Source organism: Anabrus simplex, chromosome 6, assembly GCF_040414725.1.
Source record: "Anabrus simplex isolate iqAnaSimp1 chromosome 6, ASM4041472v1, whole genome shotgun sequence".
NCBI lineage: Eukaryota > Metazoa > Arthropoda > Insecta > Orthoptera > Tettigoniidae > Anabrus > Anabrus simplex.
In genome coordinates, this window is record NC_090270.1 from 147,960,771 (window position 1) to 147,976,712 (window position 15,942).

The 15,942-nt window shown below is 38.1% G+C and overlaps 1 protein-coding gene across 1 annotated transcript in view; it reads right to left on the reverse strand.

Annotated features, from left to right (window-relative positions):
• The window catches only part of stg1 (stargazin-like protein), a 171,097-nt gene that overhangs the window by 129,177 nt on the left and 25,978 nt on the right, over positions 1–15,942 (reverse strand). Inside the window, exon 3 of the mRNA XM_068228247.1 lies at positions 13,726–13,818. Coding sequence (XP_068084348.1) covers positions 13,726–13,818 — 93 coding nt within the window. The remainder of the gene's footprint in view (positions 1–13,725; positions 13,819–15,942) is intronic.

Consider the following 15,942-nt stretch of genomic DNA (forward strand, 5'->3'; position numbering starts at 1 on the left):
CGAATAGCTGGAATACTATGTGTGTTACGTAGGCCTATCCTCAGTATCAGAAAAATGTATGAACTAGAGGAATGGCATGCTAAAGAAGAAAGTTTTCTAACTCTCCAGCTATTTCCCGCTATTATTCAGGCAGGCTGTTATACTCGGTACGCAGCAGTAATCCCATCTATAGGAGTTGAGTGGCAGCATAAGAGACAAAGAACATCACAACACACAATGGTCAATGTAATGTTATTGTTGATCAATGTTATGCGCTTTCGATATTGTAGGCCTTCACATTTAGTTTTCTTCCGATTCTGAAATACCACTCTTATCATAATCGGTACGGTAAAACTGAATAAAACATAAATGGTCGGAAATTGTTTTCTCTATAACTTTTGTTATGTAGTATTTCTCGATAGGACCAATGACAGGTATTTAAAAATTTTATTTTAGGCGCCTCCCCCTAAACTTGAATTTTATCCAGGGTGAATACAATGTAAAAGACATAAATGATCGGAAATTTAATTCTATATAAGTTTAGTTACCGGTATGTAGTTTTTTTATCGATATTACTACTAACAATATAAATATTTGAGAATTACATTTTAGGCCTTCCCCTACTCTACCATTTCACTCAACGTGAATAGAATGATTTATAGCCTAGATTTTAGTTGTTCATCTTCCGACTTTACATGCCGATTTTCATTAAATTGCCTTCAGCCGTTTTCACGTGACGCGTGTACATACATACATACATACATACATACATACATACATACATACATACAAACATACTGAACCCTTTGGTCCATAAGGTCATGGGTTCAATACATACATTACATATACCGGTATACAGATAGAGAGACATACTGACAGACAGACAGAGATTACCGAAAAGAAACAAGTGTATTTCCTTGTTACTGTGGACATGATCGATACACAAATACCATACTTTTCAAATTCTGATGAATGTGCTGATAAAACTCTTGGTTTATATACGCTATATAGGTTTGCCCCGTTTTTTCTCTTGAATGAACTTTCCTAAATGTAAAGCTCACCTCAAGCTCATTCGTCTTATTTATATAGAAGATCAATAAGAATCCTTGCGTAATGAACTGAATGTTAACTACTCATTGTAGCAGTACGTTAACAGAATGGTAACGCCGTTACAGTTGCACGTTACTTCCCATCGCGTTCAAAATCATAAATAGCGGGTCAGAAAGAGCACTGACTTGTAATAATGATGACGGTGATCATGATAAATAATTTTGGTGTCTCCCATGAGCGTGATAACTGTCATACCTGTTTCCAGAGCTCATTGAATCTCGGTCATTGTCATGCTTGCATGGATACATTTTCAGTGTTCATCAATTAGAGAAAAAATGAGAGAGGTGAGAGTAAAACATACAAATTGGCAGCTGTTGTATAAAAGTCATGGGTGTGAACGATATATGCAAGTCATATATCCCACTGTTTGATATCATTATGGCTTCATATTTTTATAATACTGTGTCGTAACATTAGTAATCATTGAACTATGGAAACCAGACTCAGGCACTCGCTTATCATTTCATTTATAAAAGTGTCCTATCATGTTTGACTGTCAAACAAGGCTAAAAGCCCTATTGTATGAAATCCACCATACGGATATATATCAGGCCAGTTTATAGTGGACAACGCCGGGCTGAGCGGCTCAGACGCTTAAGGCGCTGGCTTGCTGTACTGGAATTTTGACCCCGTATCGGTACATTTACTGGCAACTAAAATAACTCCTGCAGGTCAAAATTTCGGCACGTCGGCGACTCCGGAAACCGTAAAAGTAGTTATTTCTTTTTAGTACCGCTGATTATCGTTTACAGTATAAAATATAACGGGTTTTTTCTTCAGAAGTTCTCACTCATTACTGAACCTATTGCGTGGCTCGGCGAGTTCTTTGGGTGAACGTTGGAAACGTAACACATTTTATACATTTACGAAAAATTCTGAATTCCGTTATCTTGACATATTTGTGCCAATTTGAGCATCTTTGAGTTTATAACAATATATGTAACTGAATCGTGCGTATAAATATATAAAAAATCATGGTTCTTGAAAAGTGAAGAACCTATGTCGTTAGATTTACTGGTATGTTGACGAACTCCTCATCAGGAAGGAGTTCCACTACCCCATTATCTCTGAAAATCAACTGCAGTTGGAGATATGTTAAACATAACATTATTATTATTATTATTATTATTATTATTATTATTATTATTATTATTATTATTAGTATTAGTATTATTATTATTTCTTTACCGGGCGAGTTGGCCATGCGGTTAGGGGCGCGCAGCTGTAAGCTTGCATCTGGGAGATAATGGGTTCGAGCCGCACTGTCGGCAGCCCTGAAGATGGTTTTCCGTGGATTCCAATTCCCATTTTCACACTAGGCTGTACCTTAATATTAAGGCCACGGCCGATTCCTTACAACTCCTAGCTCTTTCCTAACCCATCGTCGCTATAAGGCCTATCTATGTCGGTGCGACGTAAAGTATGTGTGTTGGGTATTCAGCCCGACGGCTGGTTTGATCCTCCACAGCTCCACCAACAGCTGTCATAGATAGCCTACGTGTCATGGAGGTTGCATACTAGGAAAATAAGGAGTGAGGTAGTTGTAAAAATCTTTCTTTCCCTCTTTCTTTCTTTCTTTCTTTCTTTCTTTCTTTCTTTCTTTCTTTCTTTCTTTCTTTCTTTCTTTCTTTCCTTCTTTCCTCCCTTTTTTCGTTGTTCCCAATTAAAGCGGGCTTTGACCTTGTTGGCTTGGTCTGACAGTTTCTTCTTCTTCTTCTTCTTCCAAAATCTCTTCATGAATTCGCTGTGGTTTCTTCCGTTCTTACGACCACTGTTTTCCGGTAGTACCTTTTTAGCTTTTTCCACGAATTTGTGATTTGCAATCAGAATTCTAAAGGCTTTACGATTTTTTATGGTATCGTCTGTAGCGTTTCTTGTAAATCCTGGGTAATTTCTTCCAACCAGTTGATCTTTACCTTCTTTGTATTGAATATGGTTAATAATATTTTAGCAAATTATTATTATTATTATTATTATTATTATTATTATTATTATTATTATTATTATTATTATTATTATTATTATTATTATTATTATTATTATTATTGCACTGCCTTACAGAACATTGGCACGATTTTTCTCATGACCAGACGATTCTAATCCGATGTCTCGGGCCAGCTCACGAACCGTATGGCGTCGATCAGTGTCTAGTAACGCGGCAAGAGCATGCACTACTTCACTGACACTAGAACGACCTGGCAGATGCATGTCTGCCACATTTTGGAGTCCCTCACTGAAGGCTTTTACCCACCGCGTCACTGTTCTGTGAGGCAATGCAGATTCCTCGCAAGCCTCTTGGAGATCTTGATGACACTGTTGTGTTGTATGACCTCTGGCACATTCAATTGCATTCGCTTCAGAATTGTTCCAGAGATTCGTCGGGCAGTAGACCGCTCCATTCGAACTTTGAACATAACAGGCGCGGATACAGGTGTCCTATGACATTCACTTCGCTGGCAACGGGTTGTACATAGTGCTGGTGACTACTGTGAAGGACAGTAAAACTTGCCAACATGAACCTCTTTTGTATCAGTTTTAATTAAATAGTTGCTACTATTAAAGTTCCAAGGTAGTGGTGGTGGTGATTATTGCTTTAAGAGGAAGTACAGCTAGGCAAACATCCTCTATATTAATTAGAAGAAAAATGAAAGGGTTCTGACACTTCGAAAAATTAAAGTATCGGCCAAAAGAAAGTTAAGAACCAAAGTAGCGAAAGCCCACTTGATTCACCCTGGAGAATGTGAATTCGAATCCAAATCGAAAACCTGAGGTTTGTAGCTGTGTAGTTCACTCCTTTACAGATATAAACGTCAGGGGACAAAAGTGGCTGGATATAGCCTAAGTCCAACCAGTCTACAGGAGTTCAGATCGTGCCCAGTTAGTGGAGCCCTTTACCTTGCAATCCACTGTAGAGCGCCATATCCTGTATCAGTGATTTTGTTTCCATTACTTTCCTTCCTTCCGTTGGACATAGGATGAAGTTTGTCACCCATATTGGCATTAGATGATTCTGACCACAAAAACTACTACAGGTAGAAAAAATCTGACAATTAAATCCCAATTGTTTACCCTTTCTATGCCTTTTGCGTATAAATAAATAAATAAATGAATTATTCACCACTATTGGGGGAAGTTCTATGCAATGACTTGTTAGTTTCATCTATGTGAACCTAGAAGTTCTGCACAGTATTTGGTTCAGTTGGAGACAAATCAATTCTTACTCCCCTCTTCGTAGTACTGCGTAGGGATTTCTGGTCGTTTTACATGAACTTTCCACCCCTTCCCCTCCTCACCCTACCGCGTCCGTGTGAGTCTATACTTATACTGATTTGTCCACAATTTACCACTTTTGATAGAACTTCATATGAGCGAAACATTTATTTCGGCAGTATCACTATCATGTGTTCAATAAACAAGTAATAAAATTGAGATCTAATCGTCAATTTAAAATATTTTTTTAACCTTTTCGTAGGAATATGTTTCTTATCTGCCAATAAGCTTTTCTTGATAAGACATAAACACTCGTGTCCATTTCGTTCCTTGCTATTACATAACAAAGAAAAGTGTGAAATATTCAAGTCCTCTGGCACTGATGCCTTTGGCTTATGAAGTATTCCCTGTTCAGCCTGAATGACTGCAGATTACGAACTGGCATGTGGTCAGCGTAACGAATCCTCTCGGCTGTCATTCTTGGCTCTGTAACTGGATCCGCTACCTCATCGTCAGGTAGCTCCTTAACTGTTCTCACGTAGGCTGAGTGGACCCCGAAGCACCCTCAGATCCAGGTAGAATCCCTGACCTGGACGGGGATCGAAATTGTGTCCTGCCAGCAAGAGGAAAATAGTTTTACGCCTCACCGACACGGATGAGATAGGACAGAACTGGGAATAGGAAGGAAGTGACGTTGGTCTGGTGTGAATATTTTGAATATGGAAAAATACTTGGAAAACCCTTTTTGGAGCTGCCGACAGTGGGTTTCGAACTCACTATCTCCCAAATGCAAGTTCACACCTACAGTCGGAAACAAAAGTCTACAAAGTCCGCTTATTCTATGATTTTGTAGGTATGTTGATTGTCTTGACTTGCGCCTGAGACGACCTTCCGGACAGTAAATACTTCATCCTCTTCTTCCCTTTATTTCAGTGTGATAGAAAGCAAAACGCATGGAGAAAACCTAATGAGATGGGAAAGTTCTTGTTTGGTGTTGCATTTCTGGTGCTGGGGTAGATAATTTAATGTTTATTGAAAATAAAACGCTTGGATGAAAGTATCTGTAGATATTGGAGGAATATTTCTGTTTAAAAACTGGTACTAAGAAATGACATGGTCATACAACTAGACAACGAGCCTAAACAAACCCTTGCAACAATGAGATAATGGCTGCTTTAAAATGTTCCCTGCTCCCGGCCTCCGACATTAACCCTATTGAACACCTTTGGGAATAATTCCGTAGGTAGATTAGGAAATATTCCATCAAGAAGAAGGACTATTTGAAACTTTCTATAAGAATAGAACCGAACAACATTTCACCAGAAGTCACCAAAACCCCATTGGAATCGATGTCCCTGCGTCTGGAAACAAATGTACTGAACCTATTACGACAATGAAAACGTTGTTAGTGTATGTTCACTTTTGATCTTGAACATTTTGTTTCGTTTCAGAAATGAACGATTATGGCCTGTGGTTCTACACTAGTTCTTAGTTATTTATGCCGTAAAATGTCTACAAGTCTATCATTTTATTCTGTAAATGCAGAAAAGCAAAATGTTCTGTTTTTGTTATATTTATATAACATTTTAAGTGTATGTAGATTCTTTTTCTGATTGTATATGACTAAACCGTGTAGCCAACTCGCTTTATGTAAGAGGAAAGCTTGATACTCTTAAACCGCGAGGTGAAGTGTAGTATATGCATATTTAAAATATAAACAGTAGTTTCGTAAACCTATTGTTCCTACTGTTTATGTGTAGCAGAGCAAGTGCCTATCTTTTAAAAGATGATCCCATCTTTATAGGTTGTGTCAGCCAGAATCACATTTACACAATGTAGAAAAATATAGATATTATCTGTGGCCTCCAAATTACTGGAATGAATAAACTGGAGGATGACAAAATTCTTCTGTACGTCACCTCAAATAAGTGACGAAGATATCCAATGCTGTTAGAACTCAGGCCTTTTCTATTGGCATACCTTTGAAAATGTACCATAAAATTATCACTTACTTCGTGACGTGCTTTTATGAAGCTCTTGACTGACCTTCCGGTGATTTACTTGATCCTAACCCGGTTATGGCGTCTTATACAACCTCATCCCGTCTCCTCGGCATAACACATCACTTATCGTGGTGCGGGGGAGATGGCGCGTGTCATTGCTGCTGGAGAAGAGGCAGACCACTTACTGCACGAGGAAGAGCTGTCATTGAAGGCCATGCTGGTAGACTTTGACGGTTATTCCCCGCAGAAAGTTTCCGGAGAAGGAGGGAAGGTCACAAAGAGCTTCGTCAGGCGAGCAAGGAAGTCACTGATAGGGGCTCTAACGACCGTCAAGGGATTGTAGGTGGCCAAAATGGGACTTAATTCCCCCCTGAGGCTCATTAAGGACACGGGTGACCTGGTTTGGAGAGAAAGCTTTCCTTAATGACAACATTAATTAACTCACTACTTGGCAATAGCTAGCCAGCATCTTGCGACGGATTATGTACAATAGCCATCAGAAGGAAACAGGACTATTGCAGAAGTTACTCGGCGAGCGTTTATGGTCAGCCCTCTCAATGGAAGAAGATATTGTACGGATATTTCCTTTCAGGGGTCCAGAAAGCTCTATCTTGACAATGTTAAAACAATAGTGTACATTTTCGCGTGAAGTGTGAGGAATTCGGAAGAACTGAAATTTTTATAGTAATAGTTATAGTAAGCTTATCATAATCTAAGGATGATATTTAATATGTACTTCTTCAAACAAGTGTTTCATTTTTAATGATAATTTTTGCGAATTTTTTCTGAAAAATTCTGTTCAGTAATTTCGGTGTGTCATCATCTCCTGTTTTCATTGACACTGCCATTCTTTTCAAATAAAAACGGGAGATAATGATAAACATACCTTAAAATTTGAAAAATCCATTGAGGAAATCGTAAGGAAAAGTCCACTTTACACAACAAACGATACGCTTTTGGTAATCAAAGGAAACTTTAAGTGTCTTTTAGTACAGTGCTTCTCAACATTTGTGGGCATGCGCCCCCTTTGCTTCCGTAAAGTTGTTCAGGTTCCCCCACGCCCCCAATGAATTATTGACTTACACAAGTTCTACTTTTGTGTTAAGGTTAATATTTCATATATATTTTATAATGATTTTATTGTTGTGAATTGAAATGAAATGGCGCATTGTTTTTTCGTGTTGGGAGTGTCCGAGGACATGTTCGGCTCGCCAGGTGCAGGTCTTTTGATTTGACTCCCGTAGGCAACCTGCGCGTCGTGATGAGGATGAAATGATGATGAAGACAACACATAAATCCAGCCCCCTTGCCAGCGAAATTAAACAATGATGGTTAAAATTCCCAACCCTGAAAGGAATCGAACCCGGGACCCCTGTGGCCAAAGGCCAGCACGCTAACCTTTTAGCCATGGAGCCGGACATTCTTGTGAATTATGAAGGCTTGATTTATAATATTAAATGTTTCAAAGTAATAATTACAATGCAATCACTTTACAAAGAAAGTAATGAATAACACAAATAATAATAATACAACAAGAGAATAAAACATATTACAGTATATTGGCCTACTGTATATTACAGAGAATTCTAGACTCACTGAAATTAACATTTCAAACCGCATCATTTGATTTGATTGTGTAAGAACTGGATTAATGATTAATGGGAAGGCTGGCATTGTTTCTCTTTCACACGTTTTTTAATGTTTGTTTCAACTGTGACAGAGCACACCGCAGATAACTTCCAACATCTAACCGTGCTCGGTACTTTGATTTGATGCAAGCCAGCGTAGAAAACTCCGATGTTGATGAAAACTGCACCAACAACCTTGCATCTTCTATAGCAAATTGTGGGTATATTGAAAAATAGTTTAACCGAAATTCTCAAAACAGTCAAATGTAAAAACTCGGCTTTTGCTTCAGAATCACACTTTAGGTTGATTGCCTGCTCCTGAAGGGAATCAGTAATCAAATACAGGTCTATTTTGAACGGATTTCGTGTCAACTGATATCGCCAGATACCTGAAGAAATGCCTGGAAGTAGCGCCCAACTTCGGTTTTCAAGGATGACAAATGTTCTGAAATCAAACTCTTCAATTCACTTTTCAAATTTAATGGATGATTTTGTGTGTCATCATGAAGCTCGTTATGTAATGATAAGTAATGATAATATTAATAAAAACGTACTTCTACTTGTACGATTTAGCGGTGACGAAGATAACATTTTGTTGTAGATGTTTTCTTTGTCACAACTTTAGGAAATTCGCGTTTTTAATTTCTCACCAGGCCTCCCCAGGACGGAGGCCGTGCTCCTCAGGTTGAGAAACTATTTTTAGTACATTGCAGCTGTTATCTTCATCGTTTGCAAAATTCTCCAATTTCCTCTTTGTACTTGTTTTCCTTCCTTGGCAACATTTCCTTCCTCTTGATTGCTATATCAGTAGACCTGACACGTTTCTTGTACATCTCAATCATAAACCACACCACTTTATAATAACCAGCATTTAGAACCATCCCTTTGAACACTTTAAATCTTGCTGTGTTATCACAGCTGAAGGTTACAGCAAAATGCATTATTTAAATGCCCTCAAAAGTTGTTTTTGGAATCCTGAACGATATTATACTATAGAGATCTTCTACATTCTACATAAAATTATACAACAAAATGTAATTTTCCAGAAATCAATGGTATATTGAAAACATTTAATAATATTGTTTTGAATTACTAAGTAAATATAGCGTTAAGTTATAATTGTTCCAGAGTATAAATATTACTTTGAATAATTAGCTCATACCTGCAGTGACTACTCCGGTATGAGAGTATCAGGAATTTCAACCAATCAACAACTACAGTATATCTCACGACAAAATTGTACATTTCGAATTATCAGATCTACGTGAATTTGTTTTTGTGTAAATTAATCCAAATAGCTCAATCTTGATATTGCACGAATTTCTTTACAATGCATGAATTATTTGTTATATTAGCGTACTTCTATTGTCTTCAAAATTATATTCGCGTAACAGCGTTATGTTCACGAAGCCAACAGCTGACATATTTGTATATTGTCGTTCAAAGAGTTTAAATGCAAAAATAATATACGTACAGTATAACTTTCTCCAAATTGAATCGCAAGGGACCAAAAACTCCGAATTAGACAAGTTTCCGCATTACACAAAACATCGGAACTTTTTAGCCTGGAAACAGTAAACCGTAATTTTAAATATTATTTAGAGCTTGCCTGTGTCTGCCTACGCATGATGCTCGGCTATCCAGATTGTACCGTAGTACACTGATTTGTTAATTATTATTATTATTATTATTATTGCGATTTTTCTATATAGATAAAATAACATGTCCTGACTGATTCACCATCGCCCAGCCAAAAATACTGCACATAAAGAAATGACATTTTCGGTATATATTTATATTACAATATAGGTGCTCACTAAGGGAGGGTTTCTGGATATTCCGTCACTAAAAGCGTGAAAAGGAGGTTGAATTTTTAAAATGAGTGGATCTATATCTCAAAAACTTAATCGGTTAAAGACGTGACAATTGGTATTTGGAATCTCCTTTAAACATAAGGAAACATATACTTTTTCTTTTCGGGAAATCCCCTTAAAGGGGTGAAAAGTGTTTGAACACCTTTTATGAGGATACTTATATCTCAGAAATGAAAATTTTACAGTCACGAAAATTGGTATTTGTAATCTCCTTTAAAAATAAAGAAACACGTAGTTTTTGTTTTTGGAAAATCTACTTAAGGTGGCGTGAACAGCAGTGACAAAGTGGGGTGAATATTTAATATTAGTCTATCTACAGTACATCTCATAAAACGCAACAAGTTACAGACGTGAACATTGTTTTTTTGGAATTTCCTTACAAGCAAAGGAACATGCATAAATTGTTTTCTGAAAATCCACTTCAGGGGATGTATATTACGGGGTGAATTTTTAAAATGAGCATATCTACAGTATATCTCAAAAACTTAACGTATTACAGCCATGAAAATTGATATTTTTAATCTTTTAAAAATAAAGTAATACACACTTCTCTCTGAGAAAACTTAGGGGTTGAATTATTTTTATTAGGATACTGAAATTTCCAAAACTGAAGATGTTACAGGCGTGAAGATAGGTATTTGATGTCTCCTTAAAATAAAGAAACACGTATATATTTGATTTAGGAAAATTGAATTAAGGGAGATGTAAAAAGGACTGAAAAAGTGGTTGAATTATTTTATGAGGATACTTATATCTCAAAAACTGAAGATGTTAGAGACATGAAAATTTGTATTTAGAATCTTGTTCAAAAATAAGGAGATACGCAATTTTTGTTTTCGAAAAACCCACTTAAGGCAGTAGGGTGGGTGAAAAGAAGTGAAGAGGTGAAAATTTGTACTTGAAATCTCCTTTAAAAATAAAGAAACACGGATTCTCAAGGGGAGATCAATTTAAAGGGGGGGGCTGTAAAAGGAGTCGTCTTCTTTTTATAAGGATACAAATACGAAGTGGACTTAAAACAATATGCCCCTAAAGTGTTTTGAATAGGGGGTGAGGAATGATGACAAAAATATGCATTTATATGTAACCGTTTGAATTATGAAGTTAAAATTTCAAATGATATCCTAGGTGTTAAGTAAAAGAAGGTTTGGAACAAATTTAACCCCTAAGAAAGTTAAATGGGGGTTTAGATCCGAAAACAGATATATTCATACCTTCTCCCGAAACGGTTTAACGGAGGAAGATAAAATATTTTAAATCCTAGGTGTCAAATAGGAAATATTTTTAAACATTCCATCCCTAAAGTGTTAAATCAGGTTAGCTCCGTAAACGAAATTATTCATCCTTCAAAAACTGTTTGACGTACGAAGTTTTAATTTCACGAGAACGGTCCTCTTTTATGTCTTAGGTGTAAAATGTCACATACTTCAAATTATTTCTCGCCTGAGGGGTTTAGATGGCGGTTGACTCTCATGAACACAATATCCATTCTTCCGAAACTGTTTTTAGGCACGAACATAATTCTTTTTATGAAGGTTGGTCTTCTATATCCTAGATGTTAATAAATACTTAAAAATATTCACCCCTTAAATAAGATAGGGTTTAAAACATTCAAATTCTTCCATATGCGGTTCGAATGAGTGTTAGATCAGAAAATAAATCACTCCCCCAAAACCATTTGACGTTCAAACTGAGGGCGTATTTTACAGACTCAGCTGACAGTGGACTCTTCAAAATGTAAAACTTTGAATAATAACTTTCAGTATAAAACCGCAGCGAAGCACAGGTATCTTGCTAGTTACATACAAATGACACATCAGTATATCATTTTGACACTATCACAACACGATATTATACTATTTCAGAACACTGGATATACACTCCTTAACAACTTATTTCCATCATAAATTCCTGTACAGTACTTCACAACACTAAGCTTTCTTACACAGATCAAACGAAGAAACTTGGTCCCTTTTAATTGTAATCGTGTCTTTTTGAATGCAGTACTGTGCTGAGTACATTAGTTCAAGAGAGTTAGATGTAATGGCAAATTTATTTTCGTCAATAAAGCACTGTGAACCTGTTCGTGGGTTCGGATCTAATTTTTATCTTCATCTCGTTTCTCGTGTCCTTCTTTCGTCTTCTCTCTTTCGCAGCCTTTCTCACTGCTAAAAGGGCTTTAGCTGATTCTAAAATGTGGTGTGTTCATCACGTGGAATGAAGTTCTCTGCGTCTGTATTACCACTCTCTCCAAAAACGTACATCCGTTTGTTCAAACAATGACATTGATCATAGCAGCATCAGAAATGCACAAATAATGCTCATTCCGCATTATACAAAAGCAAAAACATTACAACGCCATAAGCTTCGCCGGGATCAAGAAAATGTTCCGTAGTGGACAAGTTTCCACTTTATTCTAGTTCCGCTTTGAGCAGGTTTTACATGCTGAATGTTCTGTTTTCTGTACAGATTTAGAATAACTATATATTTTATTTCTATATTTATGGATTGTTTATGTCATTACTTAATTTCGTAAGTATTAGGAACATAATCACAATAAATAAAACTCGAGCTTCAGATACTCACTAGATAATTTCAATCTCAACTAATTTGTTCACGAAACGGTCTACACCGGGCGAGTTGGCTGTGCAGTTAGGGCGCGCAGCTGTAAGCATGACACTGGGAGATAGTGGGTTCGAACCCCACTGTCGGCAGCCCTGAAAATGGTTTCCAGAAGTTTCCTATTTTCACCCCAGGCGTACCTTAAATTAAGGCCACGGCCGCTTCCTTCACACTCCTAGGCCTTTCCTATTCCATTGTCGCCGTAAGAACTACCTGTGTCGGTGCGACGTAAGGCAAATTGTAAAGAAAGAACGAAAAGGGAAAAAGAAATGATCTATAAAATCTGGAGTTCTCGTTATGTTACCTATGATAATAATAAGAAAATCGTCTTGCGTCCAATTTGGACTTAATATTGAGGATTTAGCTGAGTCGCCTGTAGTCTATGTGGAACAGGCGATCAAATATTTTCCGTTCGTTGGGCGTGCAGTCCTTAATCGTGATGCCAATCAGGCAAAATCGCCGTGAGCATCGAGGCATTCATCACACTGACGCACCAGGTTGAAGATCCCCGTGTGGTAAAACACCGCATGCTGCTGGTGAAGAAGTCCTTAACCGCCTGCTGCACATCCTCGTCCGATAGTAACCGTCGACACTACAAGGGGACCGAAGGCGTGATAATCGCATGTGAAGAGATTAGGATTAATCGCCTCGTCCACCGTCCGCTTGTTCTTCTCGTAATGGATCGACCACTGTCTTGTGTCGGAACGTGAGCTGCACGGAAAGAGGCGCTCCATTCCATAGCAGTGGTTTTCGACAGACATGCTGTCGTATATACAGTCTTCATTCTGCGATTGATGTCCACCGGCGTTTGTCCTTCGGCATCCAAAAAGAGAATAACAGCGCATTGGTCCTGTTTGGACGTCACCATAGTTCACGTGACCATACTTAACGCACGCACCACGGCATGACAAGACTGCCTCACTAATCCGTTTTGATACATGTCCGAGCCTTGGTGTCACGCTCCTTACATGTCCTCTGCAGCTACGCCCTGAAACGAAAACTTTTTGATCACGGCCCTATATATATATTCTAAAACCAGTGCAGTTAATGGTAATATTTAAGCTTTCATCAACTCTCGATTAATATCATGTCTATCATGGTCTTTGGAATCGATCTTTTCTGTAGACAAGGAGTTACTGAACGATCAGATGTGAAGAAGTACGAAGTTATGGGAGATACGTAGTGAAATATTAAACAGGTACATTTAAACATCTTACAATTACTGGACACTACTTGTTCTCATCACAAAATTTAGTTTCAATACAATACACTGTAATGCAATTCTGAAGTGCTACTTACATGGAATGGCCATAGTAGAGTCGTTCGGATCTGGGCTGTATTCTTCGCGAGGAAAGTAATCGATATTGAAACAATGCATATCCTTTTCGCCAGCTGGAACAGATAAAACAAACGAGAAACAATTTAGAGGTGGAGTTTCTAACGAAGGGGAATTTAATGGTGTAACTAACAATATTTCATTTCCATAGGGTTAAATAAAAATATTTATCAACTATATACAAGAGTAGGTAAGCAAATAGAGGCTGCCTGGCCGAGGTGGTAAAGGCGTACTTGGTTCACCGTAAGGAAGTGGGTTCGAATGCCCGTCAGGAATACGTAAAATTTAAGAAACGAAATTTTTCCACTTCTGGAGGTGTCCCTTAGGTTCATTCATCCTACACCAAAAATGAGTACTAGGTTAATTCCTGGGGGCAAAGGCAGCCGGGCGTAGAGCTAACCACTCTACGCCACCAAGTGCCGAGGTTACGGACAGTGGAAGTCTTTACCTTCCACCACTCCTGTACGGAGATGAGATAAGCAAATACCGTGTGTATGAAAAGCGTCATTCTATAATGTAGCTTTGCAACCATTACGTATGAGGTAGGAAACTCACCCACCGCATACAGCATTATTGTCACTATAATAACACGCAGTTTCCCATACATGGCAGATAATGCCCACCCTTTTCAGAGGGTCTGTTTCACAAAAGCTGCACCGGGTTAAAAATAGTCACATGAAATTATTCTTCTTCTTCTTCTTCTTCTTCTTCTTACTACGCAGGAGTCTCCGTGGTCGTTCTGCATGATCTCAATTCAAATTTTGTTTTTGAACTATGGTGTGTGTAACCGGAGGATTAGATTCGTGGAACATTTCGACATCCGGTTTTGACGAAATTTCATGTATCAAAACCACTAGATAGCGATAAAATTGGAGGTTGTGGGGCACCTTTTGAGGTGTTTAGCCCGTATAACTCGTCTAAAACGACATATCTTTTTTCATTTGAATCTGGATAAAATTTGGGAGTTACTGGGTTTGTTCTTACCCTATCCCAACTTTAATTATCCTGAGCCAAAACATTGTCTGTTTTTCTTGGTGGTAGTTTAAAGCCGCGCTAACACAGAGGAAGCTTTCGGCGACACAAGGGTGCGAAAGTGAAAGGGTCTCTCATATTAAAGTACACTCAAATGTCAGGCAACTAAGCTTCAATTCGATCCCATAAGACACGCACACCTAGTCCACTACGCTACAAAACTAATCCAAAATTCAGGTAGAGACATTGCAGTCACCACTCCAAATTCGTAAGCTGTAAGTACTTTGAGAGAGTGGCGTCCGATCTACCTACCTCAATTGTTGTTATTTTCCTAATCCGTCGCTATTAGGTTTTGAGAAACTTGGTAGTTTTCAATTCGTTTACATTCCTTTTCTAAGGTATATTCATTCATCGACGATTCAAAACTCTTTCTTATTTGATTAATGTATTTACTACTACCACCACCACCATGAGTACAGGGGAATGCTGACCGAAATGTTCCAGTACTTTTTGTTAAAAGTAATAATAATAGCATCCAGGCTGAGATGGTCAGACGATAAAAAAGCTGGCCTGAGCTGAAGTTGGCAGGTTCATTCCCGGCTCAGTCTAGTCGTATTTCAAGGTAATCAGATACGTCAGCTTCGTGTCGGCAGCCGGGGTAAGCGGCTCAGACGGTTGAAGCTTTGGCCCTCTAACCCCAAATTGGCAGGTTCGTTTCTGGCTCATTCCGGTGTTATTTCAAGGTGCTCACATAAGTCAGCCTAGTAGATTTACTGGCATTTAAAAGAACGCATGCGGGACTAAATTTCGGCACCACGGTGTCTCCGAAAACCGTAAAAGTATTCAGTGGGACGTAAAGCCAATAACATTGTTACACGTGTCGGTAGATTTTTCGTCAGGTAAAAGAACTCCTGTGGGACAAAATTTCAGAACCTCGGCGTCACTAGAAACCATAAATATGGTTGATGTGACGTAAAAGAATATTATCATTATTCATAGCAGCACTGTGCATCCCAGGCACGGTATAAGGCGTCTGCATTAGTTACAACCATCCGTATACATTGCACCTTATAAATTTCATTTTGGGTTCCGTCTTGACGTACAACATTGATGAATTCAGTTCTGGAAAGTAATTTATTATCTGTTATACTTATTGAATACTTAACCACCTTGATTATACTTTTTTTAATCTTAAAATTCTGGGACAG